At 56.3% G+C, this 18,225-nt stretch overlaps 1 protein-coding gene across 3 annotated transcripts in view; it reads left to right on the top strand.

Annotated features, from left to right (window-relative positions):
- The window catches only part of LOC133359255 (receptor-type tyrosine-protein phosphatase S-like), a 228,283-nt gene that overhangs the window by 171,809 nt on the left and 38,249 nt on the right, over positions 1–18,225 (top strand). For 2 of the 3 annotated variants that reach the window (XM_061577733.1, XM_061577732.1), the window contains exons 12-15: positions 8,299–8,399; positions 14,992–15,251; positions 16,541–16,631; positions 17,194–17,484. In XM_061577733.1, the coding sequence (XP_061433717.1) occupies positions 8,299–8,399; positions 14,992–15,251; positions 16,541–16,631; positions 17,194–17,484 (743 nt within the window). The remainder of the gene's footprint in view (positions 1–8,298; positions 8,400–14,991; positions 15,252–16,540; positions 16,632–17,193; positions 17,485–18,225) is intronic. The other variant, XM_061577734.1, reaches the window with a different exon arrangement.

Here is an 18,225-nt window from a genome sequence, read left to right as displayed (position 1 = left end):
AAGCGAACTTAATATAAAGGATTTAATAAAAACCGGTTCGGCCGTCGTCACACAACGAGCATCGCTCCCTCTTCTTCTGGGCGAGTGGGGGGGGAGGAAGGGGGGGGGGGGAGGAAGGGGGGGGGGAGGAAGGGGGGGGAGGAAGGGGGGGGGGAAGGGGGGGAGAGGAAAGGGGGGGGGGGGCTTTCCCCGCTCACTCGAATGGACCTCGGCTGTGGCTCCGTGACATCCACTTTCCGTCGCTCAATTTTCTCGTGCGTTTTTTGCCACTTCACCCCCCCCCCCCCCCGAGGCATTATAGTGTATAGTGTAGTGTATAGTGTAGCATATATTGGTGTAGTGTATAGTGTAGTGTATAGTGTAGTGTATAGTGTAGTGTATAGTAGTGTAGTGTATAGTAGTGTAGTGTATAGTGTAGTGTATAGTGTAGTGTATAGTGTAGTGTATAGTAGTGTATAGTGTAGTGTATAGTAGTGTATAGTGTAGTGTATAGTAGTGTATAGTGTAGTGTATAGTTTCGAATTAAAGCTTTCGTGACTGCAGGGATTCATCTTCTTGGTTCTTTCGGTAAAGTCACGTAGAAGGAAAATAATAAAATAAAATAAAAAACACATGATAAAATAATTCTTACGACGCTTCGGCCACAACGCAAGCAGCCGTCCTCAGGTGAAGAACAGACTCTGCCTTCTCGACAGACCTGTTCTCCACCTGAAGACGGCTGCTTGCGTTGTGGCCGAAACGTCGTGAGAATTATTTTGTTATGTTTTATTTTTTATATTTTATTATATTCCTTCTACGTGACTTTACCGAAAGAACCAAGAAGATAGTGTATAGTTGCGTAATGTATAGTGTAAAGTGTAGTGTGAATCGTAGTGTATAGTGTAGTGTATAGTAGTGTAATGTAGAGTAGTATAGTGTAGGATATATTAGTGTAGTGTAATGTAGAGTAGTATAGTGTATAGTAGTGTATAGTGTAGTGTATAGTTGTGTAATGTATAGTGTGAATCGTAGTGTATAGTGTAGTGTATAGTAGTGTAGTGTATAATGTAGTGGAGTGGTTCTTAACCTTGAGTGCAGCCTTGCACTCCTTTGGTTCTCAATCGGAAAAAAAAAATTTCAATGAAACAAAGTTGCCCCGTGCTGAATTTGTCTTTTCGATTATTTACCGTCTCAACAATAACATCTGGCCACGTCACGCACACGCCCAGGAAGGGACATCTCGCACCCACCCAGGGGGTGCCCCCAGGTTAGGAAGAAGATAAGCCACTGCTCTAAGGACAAACTGTGTTTGTCTTCCTTTCTACGTTGGTCGCTCTTCGGGTCCACGTGTAGTCGCAGGTCATCCTTCTGCCAGCGATGCATTCCCAGTGCCCCGGCGTCTTTGGCCTCTCTCGTCAGTCGTGCCGACGAACCGTTGCGTCTTCATCCGTTTGTTTTATGATTTCTCAGAATTGTTGTTATTTAGCTATTGAGGTTGGGTGGCGTGGGGTGGCGTGGGGTGGCGTGGGGTGGCGTGGGGTGGCGTGCGGTGGCGTGGGGTGGGGTGGCTCCATTCCCAGCTCTCGAATCTCAAGTCAGCGTCTCACCGGTAGACGGGGGAGAGGTGCCGGCTACGGAATGGGAAACGAAGCGTCCTTTTGCCGTCACCGGCGGCGGCGGTGGTGGTGGTGGTGGTGGTGGTGGTGGCCGCGCAGCGGTGCGGCCGGGATTCCGGTGCTTGGCGCGGCTTTTGCGGAGCGCCGGGACCCAACAGCTGACGATCAATCCGCCCCGACGCGGCTAATGAAGCGCTGATGCTTCCTCCTCCCTCCTCCTCCTCCGCTCCATCCTCCCTACTCCCCTCCGCTGCATCATCCTCCTCCATCCTCCTCCATGCCCCTCGCTCACCCCTCCTCCCTCCATCCTTCTCCCTCACCCCTCCTCCTCCTCCCTCACCCCTCCTCCTCCGTCCTCCCCCTCGCTCACCCCTCCTCCATCCTCCTCCTCCGTCACCCCATCTCCCTCCCATCCAACCTCATCTCGGCGCCCGCACAGACGCCGCTCCCTCCGCCGCTAATGCGTTCCCTGCCTCCCCCGTTATGGAACCAACGCTGCAGAACTGCCGAGTGTTTATAGCCGAGGACCGATTTCAACATGCAGTGTCTCATCGGCAGCGTCGGGCTCGCTTGAGCCAATGCTGCCAGACGTTCATAGGCAAGGGCCCTGTCTGTCAGACACCGCTCCTCGTTCGACGGAAACGATATCTCGCATCGCACTCAACGGCAATTAGCGTCGTTGTGCAGATTAGAAGGAGCATGGCGAAATGAATCCGGCAGACGCGCGGCGCTCTTCCTGCCACTTGAAGAAAAACTTTCTTTAATTTTTTTTCCCTACACATCCCATCAGCTTTAACGGCCTTCTGGGAGTGCACAACACACGGCCCATCTGCCACGTGGCCTCACTCCCAGAGTGCCGTGTGGCGGGACTTGTTAAACAAATTGTTATATACGTGGAGTGACAGATACGTGAAGGAGGCGCGTGCTTTGTCGGCATATCCATCCCTAACTTGACTTAATTAACGTTCATTAAGCGCCTTAGCCGAAAGTGAATTAACGACGGCACAGAAACACGCCGTGGCATGGGACGAGATGAAACGGGCGCGGTGAAGTGCTGGAAACGCGTAACGACCGCCCGACCCTTTCCATTTGACACAGCTCCAACATCTGGGGCCCGGCTTTCTCGCCTTGAGCTCTCTCCTCCTTTCCTACCCTCGCGAGCTCCTCTCTCGGAGCTTCGCTCGGGACCCGCTCAAGTTTTCGGGCCGACCTTTGCCCTCCCCCCCCCGCCCCCCCCCCCCAAACGGTTGTCAAGGCGCTCTTCCCCCCCCCCCCTCCAACCCAGCTTAAAAAGACGCTCCAAGCCTGGGGTTGTCATTCAGACTCTGTCTTCTCGACAGACCTGGTCTTCACCTGAGGACGGCTGCTTGCGTTGTGGCCGAAACGTCGCGAGAATTATTTTGTTATGTTTTATTTTTATTATTTTATTACTTCCCTTCTACGTGACTTTACCGAAAGAACCAAGAAGATGAGTTGTCAACCGTCGCCTCGAACCCTCGACCCGCTTCAGAATCTCTCGCCCCGCGTCCCTTTGCTCCTCGCCCGCCGACCAAATCGCCGCGGATTATTCCTCGTTCCCGGCAGGCGGTCTGGTCTGCCTGCACGTTCGCTTCGGGTGAGCCGTCTGGAATCTCGGCGATCGCGCACGCGAGGGCGGCGGCGGCGGCGAGGCAAAACTTCGGTGAAGGTGGACTAGTCGGTGGAGGATGACGGTGGCGACGGCGAGGGTATCGGCGATGACGCGGGCGGGGGGGGGGGCACGGAAGGGGGGGGGGATGAGAAAAGACGGGGGGGTCCTTAAGGAGGAGCGGAAGACGGTGAGAGCGGGCGTGACCATCTTGACGTTGACGAGGGAGTTCCGTTGCAGCGCACAGGGCCCAGGAGCGAGGAGGGAACGGGGAACGTAGAGGGACGCGTCTGGGATTGTGAGCGCAGTGAGCGGCGAGGGAACGTCGAGCGAGATGAGGGAAATTTCGATGTAAAGCTTTCGTGACTGCAGGGATTCATCTTCTTGGTTCTTTCGGTAAAGTCACGTAGAATGGAAATAATAAAATAATAAAAATTAACCTTAATAAAATTTCGATTTAAAGCTTTCGTGACTGCAGGGATTCATCTTCGTGGTTCTTTCGGTAAAGTCACGTAGAATGTAAATAATAAAATAATAAAAATAAAACAATAAAATAATTCTCACGACGTTTCGACTACAACGCAAGCAGCCGTCCTCAGGTGACAGACCTGTTCTTCATTCAGACGCTGTCTTCTCGACAGACATGTTCTCCACCTGAGGACGGCTGCTTGCGTTGTGGCCGAAACGTCGTGAGAATTATTTTATCATGTTTTATTTGTATTGTTTTATTATTTCCATTCTACGTGACTTTACCGAAAGAACCAAGAAGAGATGAGGGAAGCCAAGGTTAGTGGAGGCGAGGCCGTGAGGAGGTTTTAAAGGCCGGGGTGCTGCGTTCGGACGAATTCATTGCCGTGCTCACCGTGCTTTCCGATCGTTTATTGTGTCGTCGTATTGTTTGCTGTTGGTAAGTTTCTGATCGCGAGCCACGCACCCCCCACCCCACCCACATTTTTTTTCATGGGAAAAAGAAAGAGCTTCACGGCTCATCGGATTTCTCCAGGAGAAAATGTGAGACTCCGACATGCGCCGAGCACCCGGTTCTCGTTCACCGCAGCCCTTGAGTTAATCTGCGCACGCAAGATCGCGTTGTACTACTGTTCTTTTACTATTTTTTTAACAAAGCCACCTTTGCGAGGATCGCGCGCGCGCCTTCCGCGTAGGCCCCGCCGACATGCAGGCCCAAGACGACAACCTGCAATCAAACGACCGCCGCCTCGGCGACAAACGCGACGTTTAAATTGGTAAACGCCACGAACGGAACGAGCCTCCGCTCCGCATTCACGCGGGCGGGGACAAGAGATGGATCCTTGCGCGTGTGGGGGGAAGGGGGCCGGGGGAGGGGAGCGGTGGGGTGAGGTGCTGCTGCTGGGGGGATGGAGAAGAAGCCATCATGGGTATTCACGTGGGCGATGCGCACGCACGCGCGCCATCGATCGCCGGCTGGCCGTGCTCATCAGCAGTAGTTTACGGATCGTTGCCAAGAAAATTAGCGTCGCCTGTCCTTAAAGTGAAGGGAAAAAATGCCACCTCTCTGCAACGCTTTAGCTCCTGCCCGCCCCCCCGTCTTGCGCTCGCGAACGGAACGTCGGTGCAGAGTTTCGTGTTGTTGGTCGCGCTCGGGACTTGCCGTCGAGAAAATTGGGGGCCGATGTCGATCGTGAACGTTTCGGGCGAGCATCCAGCGCTGGGAAGGATAATTAGAAACTCAACAAACAGCGCTTAAAGAGTTGGCTAACCACTGTGCCACCGCTCCCCCACGCGCACACATACAAAGACAAATATCCCCCGAGTAGCCTTAACAGACTGTAGGGGCAAGTGCTGTTAGCGAGCACCTACGAAGGCCGAAACGGCACACGAGGGGGCGGGTGGCCAGCACCACGCCCGGCCGCCTTTGTCTCCCCAGTGGCGATGATGAGGCCCGGGAATCAGTTCGGATAACCGTCGCTGGTGTTGGTGGTGGCCGCCAGAGGGAATCGAACCTCGGTGACGTAGCCGCGGGTTCGTGGCCAAGCCTGGGTCAGAGGTCGCAAACGGGTTTTGATTTCTTACCCATACCCGTACCCGGCCGCACCAGGGTCGCAAACGGGTACCCGTACCCATACCCGGCCGGGTACGGGTAGGGTACGGGTATCGGGTACCTGATTGCGACCTCTGGGATGAAGCCATGTTGCAGGGGCGGGTGGGTTGATTCTAAGAACTTGAATTGTGAGAAGAGACAAAACGTTGGGAAATGAGTGACAAACGGTTACTCACCAGTGACTCACGGTCTACCCGTACCCGTACCCGGCCGCACCAGGGTCGCAAACGGCCGGGTACGGGTAGCCGAGTATCGGGTAGGGTACGGGTATCGGGTACCTGGTTGCGACCTCTGGCCTGGGCTAACCGCCACACCACCGCCACCGCCGCTTCTCCCGCACCGCATCGGCGATCGCGCGCACGCGAACATTTCCCTCTGCGATGCCGCGGCTTTCGACCCCTCCGCGCTCCAATTCCACGCGGGCCAAAAAAAAAAAACCAGCGGCGTCCATTCCCCGATATTGGCCAATAAAAGCGGAATTCACGCGGTATAGCGGCACGTAACCTTTCCCCGTTGCTTATCACTTCCAAATGTCACTTGTCGTTATAGGCCATTTCTCCAGGCAACGCAAACTCCGTTTAACCCCCACCCCCCCCCCTGACCGAAATGTACCCCCTTGCCTCGGGGGCTCGCAGGGAGAGGCTGTCTGGCAGTGGGCTGGTTAGCGCGGCTCACGTTGAAGGGGCTCGCGCCAATAAAATGGTGCTCGCGATCTGACCTGCAGGGCCTCGGCTCATCCCTCCACGGTGGCGAGGGTTGCGCCTCGGTGATTTGGGCGCCACGGTGGCTGGGAGATGTTGACTACCTCGCCTGGTGTACGGGAGGTCGTGGGTTCCATCCCGACCCAGACGACGCCTGCTGCTGTATATTTTGAATTTTCGCGTCTCTTTTTCTCTCTCATCATCATCATCATCACCACGGTGGCTGGGAGATGTTAACCATCTCGCCTGGTGTGCGGGAGGTCGTGGGTTCCATCCCGACCCAGATGACGCCTGCTGTATATTTTGAATTTTCGCGTCTCTTTTTCTCTCTCATCATCATCATCACCACGGTGGCTGGGAGATGTTAACCACCTTGCCTGGTGTGCGGGAGGTCGCGGGTTCCATTCCGACCCTGACGACGCCTGCTGCTGTATATTTTGAATTTTCGCGTCTCTCTCTCATCATCACGGTGGCTCGGAGATGTTGACTACCTCGCCTGGTGTACAGGAGGTCGTGGATTCCATCCCGACCCTGACGACACCTGCTGCTGTATATTTCTAGTTTGCGGTGTCTCTCTCTCCCCGTGGTGATCGTGTGGATTGGGCACCTCGGCGGCTAGGAGATGCTAACTACCTCACCTGGGTAGACCCGTCTCAATATTCTCTCCGTGGTCGCGTGGATTTTTCTCCGAGTCTTCCGGTTTTTCCCCTCCGCATTAAGAATCAACTTCACGCGGTTAGAAATGTTTGGCTGCTGCCTATACATTTCTACACGGTGATGATGATAAGCCTCTTCGTTGAGCTATCGCTTGTAATCGCCAGGTCGCTTCTGAGAAATAGCTGCGTAGTTCAGCCGGGGGGGGGGGCCTTACCTGGCTCAAACATTTTTTGTTGGAAAGAACCAAAGAGTATTATTTCAAATAGTTTCAACTCAAGCCAACCAATGCCTTGCTTCCCCCCCCCCCCCCCACTCCACACTCCCCAGGGTAACAGCTTCAGAGGGCACGGGATTAGCATTCGTCTACGCACTAACACGCTCACTTGATGTTCGTTCTTTTGTTGTTGTCGTCAAAAATCCAATTAAGTGCCTGTGCGCGCGCGCGTATCCGCGCGCTCGCGTGCACGCGCGTGTCCGCACGCTTGCGTGACCGCACGCCAACCCCTGGCGCCCGGCGGGTCTGTCCCGAGACCTCCCTCCTTGCAGGCAGCGAGCCTTCGACACTTCACGTGTATTCATCTTTTTTTCACGTGGTTTAGTGGTAAACAATTGGAGCTGGAGAGGTTACCAGCCCCCTCGCACCCGGCCTTAGCGTGCACCTGGCCTGGCACAGGCGCCATCACTTGACGTGGCCTCGAAGTGCACCTGGCCTGGCACAGGCGCCGTGGTGACGTCGTACCGTCACTCCGTTGCGAATGGCGCGTGTTGGATATTGGTGATGATGGTGATGACAACTTTGTGATGGTGTTGTTGAGGGTGAAGGCAGATGACGATCGCGATAACTTGATGATGATGGCGATGGGGACATTGGCTACGACGATGATGGCGATGATGACGATGATGATGATGATAATGATGGCGATGATGGCAATGATGACGATGATAATGTTGATGGCGAGGATGACGGCGATGATGGTGATGATGATGATGATGGCGATGACGATGATAATGATGGCGATGATGGCAATGATGACGATGATAATGTTGATGGCGAGGATGACGGCGATGATGGTGATGATGATGATGGCGATGACGATGATAATGATGGCGATGATGGCGATGATGACGATGATAATAGTTGATGGCGAGGATGACGGCGATGATGGCGATGATGGTGATGATGATGATGGCGGCGATGATAATGATGGCGATGATGATGGCGGCGATGATAATGATGGCGATGATGGCAATGATGACGATGATAATGTTGATGGTGAGAATGACGGCGATGATGGCAATGATGGTGATGATGCTGATGATGACGATGATGGCGATGATTTTGATGACGACAGCGATGATGACGACGATGACGATAGCGATGATGACGACGATGATGGCGATGATGACGATGATTTTGATGACGACAGCGATGATGACGACGATGACGATAGCGATGATGACGACGATGATGGCGATGATGACGATGATTTTGATGATGACGACGATGATGGCGAGGTTGGCGATGAGCTAACCTGCGTGTGTTTGTCACGTGCCCCCCCCCCATCGGTCTCCCCCTCCCCCCCATGGACTGCCCCCCCCTCGCCCCCCCCCCATCTCTCCACGTCTGCGTCTCTCCAGCAGCTTTCGTGAAAAATTTCCGCGTCAAATCGGTGACGCAGACCTCCGTGCTGCTCGTGTGGGAGGCGCCGGCGTCGTACAGCTCCAGCGAGCCGCTCAAGGTGGCGCGGGCGCACACACGCACGCACGCACACACACACTCCGCACACGCGGGCACCGCACTAGCGCTACACACACACACACTCCACACTCGCACACACGCAGCCACCGCACTAACGCTACACACACTCTCCGCACTCGCACACACGCAGGCACCGCACTAGCGCTACACACACACGCACACTCCACACTCATGCACATGCAGGCACCGCACTAGCACACACACACTCCGCACTAGCGCTACACACACACACTCCGCACTAGCGCTACACACACACACTCCACACTAGCACACACACACACGCTCACTCTCCACACTAGCACACACGCTCACTCTCCACACTAGCACACACACACACACTCACTCTCCACACTAGCACACACGCGCTCACTCTCCACACTAGCACACACACACTCACTCTCCACAATAGCACACACACACACGCTCACTCTCCACACTAGCACACACACACACACTCACTCTCCACACTAGCACACACACACACACTCACTCTCCACACTAGCACACACACACACGCTCACTCTCCACACTAGCACACACACACACACTCTCCACACTAGCACACACACACACGCTCACTCTCCACACTAGCACACACACACACACACTCACTCTCCACACTAGCACACACACACACGCTCACTCTCCACACTAGCACACACACACTCACTCTCCACACTAGCACACACACACACGCTCACTCTCCACACTAGCACACACACACACGCTCACTCTCCACACTAGCACACACACACACGCTCACTCTCCACACTAGCACACACGCTCACTCTCCACACTAGCACACACACACACGCTCACTCTCCACACTAGCACACACACACACGCTCATTCTCCACACTAGCACACACACACACGCTCACTCTCCACACTAGCACACACACACACACGCTCACTCTCCACACTAGCACACACACACACACTCTCCACACTAGCACACACACACACGCTCACTCTCCACACTAGCACACACACACACGCTCACTCTCCACACTACCACACACACACACGCTCACTTTCCACACTAGCACACACACACACGCTCACTCTCCACACTAGCACACACACACACACGCTCACTCTCCACACTAGCACACACACACACGCTCACTCTCCACACTAGCACACACACACACACTCTCTCTCCACACTAGCACACACACACACACTCACTCTCCACACTAGCACACACACGCACGCTCACTCTCCACACTAGCACACACACACTCACTCTCCACACTAGCACACACACACACGCTCACTCTCCACACTAGCACACACACACACTCACTCTCCACACTAGCACACACACACACGCTCACTCTCCACACTAGCACACACACACTCACTCTCCACACTAGCACACACACACACGCTCACTCTCCACACTAGCACACACACACACGCTCACTCTCCACACTAGCACACACACACACGCTCACTCTCCACACTAGCACACACACACACGCTCACTCTCCACACTAGCACACACACACACGCTCACTCTCCACACTAGCACACACACACACACGCTCACTCTCCACACTAGCACACACACACACACTCACTCTCCACACTAGCACACACACACGCTCACTCTCCACACTAGCACACACACACTCACTCTCCACACTAGCACACACACACACGCTCACTCTCCACACTAGCACACACACACACGCTCACTCTCCACACTAGCACACACACACACGCTCACTCTCCACACTAGCACACACACACACAGCTCACTCTCCACACTAGCACACACACACGCTCACTCTCCACACTAGCACACACACACACCTCACTCTCCACACTAGCACACACACACACGCTCACTCTCCACACTAGCACACACACACACGCTCACTCTCCACACTAGCACACACACACACGCTCACTCTCCACACTAGCACACACACACACGCTCACTCTCCACACTAGCACACCACACACGCTCACTCTCCACACTAGCACACACACACACGCTCACTCTCCACACTAGCACACACACACACGCTCACTCTCCACACTAGCACACACACACACGCTCACTTCTCCACACTAGCACACACACACACGCTCACTTCTCCACACTAGCACACACACACACACGCTCACTCTCCACACTAGCACACACACACACTCACTCTCCACACTAGCACACACACACGCTCACTCTCCACACTAGCACACACACACACGCTCACTCTCCACACTAGCACCCACACACACGCTCACTCTCCACAACTAGCCATGCACACACACACGCTCACTCTAGCACACACACACGCTCACTCTCCACAATAGCACACACACACACGCTCACTCTCCACACTAGCACACACACACACACTCACTCTCCACACTAGCACACACACACACCTCACTCTCCACACTAGCACACACACACACGCTCACTCTCCACACTAGCACACACACACACGCCACCTCTCCACACTAGCACACACACACACGCTCACTCTCCACACTAGCACACACACACACGCTCACTCTCCAACTAGCACACACACCACGCTCACTCTCCACACTAGGCACACACACACACGCTCACTCTCCACACTAGCACACACACACACGCTCACTCTCCACACTAGCACACACACACACGCTCACTCTCCACACTAGCACACACACACACCTCACTCTCCACACTAGCACACACACACCGCTCACTCTCCACACTAGCACACACACACACGCTCACCTTCTCCCACTAGCACACACACACACGCTCACTTCTCCACACTAGCACACACTAAGCACACAAGCACACACACACAGCTCACTCTCCACACTAGCACACACACACACTCTCACACTAGCACACACACACACGCTCACTCTCCACACTAGCACACACACACACGCTCACATCTCCACACTACCACACACACACACGCTCACTTTCCACACTAGCACACACACACACGCTCACTCTCCACACTAGCACACACACACACACGCTCACTTCCACACTAGCACACACACACACGCTCACTCTCCACACTAGCACACACACACACACTCACTCTCCACACTAGCACACACACACACACCTCACTCTCCACACTAGCACACACACACACGCTCACTCTCCACACTAGCACACACACACACTCACTCTCCACACTAGCACACACACACACGCTCACTCTCCACACTAGCACACACACACACTCACTCTCCACACTAGCACACACACACACGCTCACTCTCCACACTAGCACACACACACTCACTCTCCACACTAGCACACACACACGCTCACTCTCCACACTAGCACACACACACTCACTCTCCACACTAGCACACACACACACGCTCACTCTCCACACTAGCACACACACACACGCTCACTCTCCACACTAGCACACACACACACGCTCACTCTCCACACTAGCACACACACACACGCTCACTCTCCACACTAGCACACACACACACAGCTCACTCTCCACACTAGCACACACACACACACGCTCACTCTCCACACTAGCACACACACACACGCTCACTCTCCACACTAGCACACACACACACGCTCACTCTCCACACTAGCCACACACACACGCTCACTCTCCACACTAGCACACACACACACGCTCACTCTCCACACTAGCACACACACACACACGCTCACTCTCCACACTAGCACACACACACACGCTCACTCTCCACACTAGCACACACACACACGCTCACTCTCCACACTAGCACACACACACACGCTCACTCTCCACACTAGCACACACACACACGCTCACTCTCCACACTAGCACACACACACACGCTCACTCTCCACACTAGCACACACACACACGCTCACTCTCCACACTAGCACACACACACACGCTCACTCTCCACACTAGCACACACACACACACCTCACTCTCCACACTAGCACACACACACACGCTCACTCTCCACACTAGCACACACACACACGCTCACTCTCCACACTAGCACACACACACACACGCTCACTCTCCACACTAGCACACACACACACGCTCACTCTCCACACTAGCACACACACACGCTCACTCTCCACACTAGCACACACACACACGCTCACTCTCCACACTAGCACACACACACACGCTCACTCTCCACACTAGCACACACACACAGCTCACTCTCCACACTAGCACACACACACCAGCTCACTCTCCACACTAGCACACACACACACGCTCACTCTCCACACTAGCACACACACACACGCTCACTCTCCACACTAGCACACACACACACGCTCACTCTCCACACTAGCACACACACACTCACTCTCCACACTAGCCACACACACACGCTCACTCTCCACACTAGCACACACACACACACGCTCACTCTCCACACTAGCACACAACACACGCTCACTCTCCACACTAGCACACACACACACCTCACTCTCCACACTAGCACACACACACACACTCACTCTCCACACTAGCACACACACACGCTCACTAACGCTCACTCTCCACACTAGCACACACACGCTCCACTCTCCACACTAGCACACACACCCACACGCTCACTCTCCACACTAGCACACAACACGCTCACTCTCCACACTAGCACACACACACCGCTCACTCTCCACACTAGCACCACACACACACTCACTCTCCACCACTAGCACACACACACACACTCACTCTCCACACTAGCACACACACACACGCTCACTCTCCACACTAGCACACACACACACTCACTCTCCACACCTAGCACACACACACACGCTCAACTCTCCACACTAGCACACACACGCTCACTCTCCAAACTAGCACACACACACCACGCTCACTCTCCACACTAGCACACACACACTCACTCTCTCCACACTAGCACAACCACACACGCTCACTCTCCACCTAGCACCAACACACACTCACTCTCCACACTAGCACACACACACACACTCACTCTCCACACTAGCACACACACACACGCTCACTCTCCACACTAGCACACACACAGCCACTCTCCACACTAGCACACACACACACACGCTCACTCTACCAGCACACACACGCCACTCTCCCACACTAGCACACACACACACTCACTCTCCACACTAGCACACACACACACGCTCACTCTCCACACTAGCACACACACGCTCACTCTCCATACTAGCACACACACACACGCTCACTCTCCACACTAGCACACACACTCACTCTCCACACTAGCACACACACACACGCTCACTCTCCACACTAGCACACACACACTCACTCTCCACACTAGCACACACACACACACTCACTCTCCACACTAGCACACACACACACACTCCACACTAGCACACACACACACTCTCCACACTAGCACACACACACACACTCCACACTAGCACACACACACACTCTCCACACTAGCACACACACACACACTCCGCACTCATGCACACGCAGGCACCGCACGAGCGCTACACACACACACTCACTCTCCACACTAGCACACACGCGGGCACCGCACTAGCGCTACACACACACACTCACTCTCCACACTAGCACACACGCGGGCACCGCACTAGCGCTACACACACACACTCTGCACTAGCACACACGCGGGCACCGCACTCGCTTTACACACACACACACTCACTCTCCATACTAGCACACACGCAGGCACCGCACTAGCGCTACACACACACACTCTGCACTAGCACACACGCGGGCACCGCACGAGCGCTACACACACACACACTCACTCTCCACACTAGCACACACGCGGGCACCGCACTAATGCTACACACACTCACTCTCCACACTAGCACACACGCAGGCACCGCACATGCACTACACACACACACTCCACACTAGCACACACGCACTACACACACACACTCCACACTAGCACACACACACACTCTCCACACTAGCACACACGCACTACACACACACTCTCCACACTAGCACACACGCGGGCACCGCACTAATGCTACACACACTCACTCTCCACACTAGCACACACGCAGGCACCGCACATGCACTACACACACACACTCCACACTAGCACACACGCACTACACACACACACTCCACACTAGCACACACACACACTCTCCACACTAGCACACACGCACTACACACACATTCTCCACACTAGCACACACGCGGGCACCGCACTAATGCTACACACACTCACTCTCCACACTAGCACACACGCAGGCACCGCACATGCACTACACACACACACTCCACACTAGCACACACGCACTACACACACACACTCCACACTAGCACACACACACACTCTCCACACTAGCACACACGCGGGCACCGCACTAGCGCTACACACACACACACTCCACACTAGCACACACACACACTCTCCGCACTAGCACACACGCGGGCACCGCACTCGCTCCATACACTCGCGACCTCCCGCATACCAGCCGCCGCCGCCGCGTCCAAAACCACGGCAACTTTTCTACCTTCTCTAACACCCCCCCCCCCGCGCTCTGACCCCTTGACCCCCACCATGACCCCCGCCCCCTGCCCCCCTCCAACAAGGTGGTGTCGAGCGACGGCCAGGCGATCGAGGTGGACGGCTGGTCGGGCCGCAAGCGCGTGAGCGGCCTGCGTCCCGACACGGAGTACCGGCTGGGCCTGACGAGCCGCGGGGACAGCGCGGGGGCCCTGCAGCAGGAGGTGGCGGTGCGCACGGCGCCCCAACTCTTCAGGGGGGCTCGCCCCGTGCCGCTGGGACGCGTCTCCGCCGACGGCACCATCAGCCTGGACCTGCCGCAGCCCGCTGACGGGGTGCAGCTGCGGTGGGTGGTGTGGTGGTGGGGGGGGGGGGGTGGTGGTGGGGGGGGTGTGGGTGGGGGGGGGGGTGGGGTGGTGGTGGGGGGGGGGGGGTGGTGGTGGGGTGGTGTGGGTGTGGTGGTGGTGTGGGTGGGGGAGGGGGTGGGGTGGTGGTGGGGGGGGGTGGTGTGGGTGGTGTGGTGGTGGGGGGGGGGAGTGGTGGTGGGGTGGTGTGAGTGTGGTGGTGGTGTGGGTGGGGGGGGGGGTGGGGTGGTGGTGGGGGGGGGTGGTGTGGGTGGGGGGTGTGGTGGTGGGAGGGGGTGGTGTGGGGTGTGGGTGGGGGGTGTGGTGGTGGGGGGGGTGGTGGTGGTGGGGTGGTGTGGGTGTGGTGGTGGTGTGGGTGGGGGGGGGGGGTGGGGTGGTGGTGGGGGGGGGTGGTGTGGGTGGAGTGGGTGTGGTGGGGGTGTGGGTGGGGGGGGGGGGTGGTGGTGGGGGGGGGTGGTGTGGGTGGGGGGTGTGGTGGTGGGGGGGGGGGTGGTGGTGGTGGGGGTGGAGTGGGGTGTGGTGGGGGGGGGGGGTGGTGGTGGGGGGGGGGTGGTGTGGGTGGGGGGTGTGGTGGTGGGAGGGGGTGGTGTGGGGTGTGGGTGGGGGGTGTGGTGGTGGGGGGGGGGGTGGTGGGTGGAGTGGGTGTGGTGGTGGTGGTGGTGGTGGGTGGAGTGGGTGTGGTGGTGGTGGTGGTGGTGTTGTGGGTGGAGTGGGCATGGGGGTGTGGGTGGAGTGGATGTGGGGCTGGTGGGAGTGGTGGTGTGGTGGGGGTGTTGGTGTGGTGGGGTGTATGGAGTGGGCGTCGGGGTGTGCGTGGAGTGGATGTGGGGGTGGTGGTGTGGTGGTGTGGATGGAGGGGTGTGGTGGTGGGGGGGTGGTGTGTATGGAGTGGGCGTGGGGGTGTGGGTGGAATGGATGTGGGGCTGTTGGGGGTGGTGGTGTGCTGGGTGTGGTGGAGTAGGTGTAGGGCTGTGGTGGTGGTGGTAGTAGTGTAGGTGGCGGGGTGTGATGTTGTGTGTGGAGTGGGCGTCGGGGTGTGGGTGGAGTGGATGTGGGTGAAGGGGCGTTGTGATGGTGTGGCTGGCGTGTTGTGCACCTGGCGCGGTGTGTAAATATTCGCCGCTAGGGAGACAAAGGCGGCCGGGCGTGGCGCTGGCCACCCACCCCCTAGTATGCCCTCCCCGCCTTCGTGGGTGCTGCTACTCGCTAACAGCACTCGCCCCAACATTCTGCCAAGACCGAGTGGTCGCGTCACTGCGTGTGTCTGCAGGTCCTACTGCTTGGTGGTGGTGCCGCTGGCGAGGCAGAAGGGCCGCTACCTGCGGCCGTCAGGAAGTCCCGAAGAGCTGGACCTGGACCAGGTGCGGGGCGCCACGGCACCGCGTCTCCACCACCAACACCACCACCACCACAACTACCATTGTCACCACCACCACCACAACTACCATTGTCGTCACCACCACCACCACAACTACCATTGTCGTCACCACCACCACAACTACCATTGTCGTCACCACCACCACAACTACCTTTGTCATCACCACCACCACAACTACCATTGTCGTCACCACCACCACAACTACCATTGTCGTCACCACCACCACAACTACCATTGTCGTCATCACCACCACAACTACCATTGTCATCACTGCCACCACGACCACCACAACTACCATTGTCGTCACCATCATCACAACTACCATTGTCATCACTGCCACCACGACCACCACAACTACCATTGTTGTCACCACCACCACCACAACTACTATTGTCACCACCACCACAACTACCATTGCCATCACCATCACCACCACAACTACCATTGTCGTCACCACCACCACCACGACCACCAATGCTGTCACCACCGCCAACACCAACCCCCCCATCCTGCCCGCATCTCCCTGCCGCCCCCCCCTCCCCCAGCTGTTGGAGGAGTCGACCCCCGGCGGCCGGCGCCGGCGTCGTCGCCATCGCCGTACGACTCCTCGGGGCGCCGCGGCGGACGCGGCCGGCGGTGGAGCCGCAGCGTACGTGACGGCGCGCTGGGACGGGGGGCCGCCGCCGCCGCCTCCTCCCTCCGCCGGCGCCGGCGCTGGCGGCGGCGGCTTCGTGGTGGGCGACGGTGCCCGCCTGGGCGGCCACGTGAACCGCCCGCTGCAGGAGGGACGCGCCTTCACCTTCTTCGCCATGGCGGCCGTGGGCTCCCGCGACGCCGTGAGTGGCGGCGGCCGTCGTGTGCCGACCCCTGACCCCACCGCCGGCCCGCCGGAGCGCCCCCTGCGGGCGCCGCGACGAGCCCGTGCCGGCACGATCGGCGCCGGTGCCGCGGAATGACGGGGGTCGAGGGGGGAACACGGGCGTGGAGTGGGCTTGGTAGCTAGGAGATGTTAACTACCTCGCCTGGTGTGCGGGAGGTCGTGGGTTTGCTCCTGACCCCTGAGCGCCTGCTGTATTACACTGGTCAACACACTTTTTCTGGCATAAGGTATTCCAATCGTTTTAAGGTAATTTTGGGGTGCTGATTCCAAATCTGTTTTTGTCTATCACATTGTCTATCACATCAGGTTTTTGAGATATCAAATATTGCATTTTCAATAAAAACTGCAGAAGAAAAATATTAAATAAATGTGGATATCTACATAAAATTATAATATAAACACACTATCCTAAAAATACAGCGCCATATTTTAACACTAAAGCAGTCACCGACTCGCAACAACTTGCAATCATAAGTGACAGAGTTAATTTCGGGTAAAATCAATGAAAATGGGGTATGCCGATAGCATAAAAATGAGATGTGATAGAGCAAATCCGAGATCAGATTTGGAATCGGCACCCTGAAATTAGTCTGCAAAAGTCCAAGGCCAGATTTTTTTGTTTTTGTTGACCGGTGTGATTGGAGTTTGTGTGTCTCTCTCTCTCTCTCTCTCCCCGTGGTCGCGTGGATTTTTATCG

This window comes from Lethenteron reissneri, chromosome 64 (genome assembly GCF_015708825.2).
Source record: "Lethenteron reissneri isolate LAM-NWPU_2019-01 chromosome 64, ASM1570882v1, whole genome shotgun sequence".
Classification (NCBI taxonomy): Eukaryota; Metazoa; Chordata; class Hyperoartia; order Petromyzontiformes; family Petromyzontidae; genus Lethenteron; species Lethenteron reissneri.
Note: the sequence above shows the minus strand (reverse complement) of the source record. Positions and strands in the feature narration are given on the sequence as shown.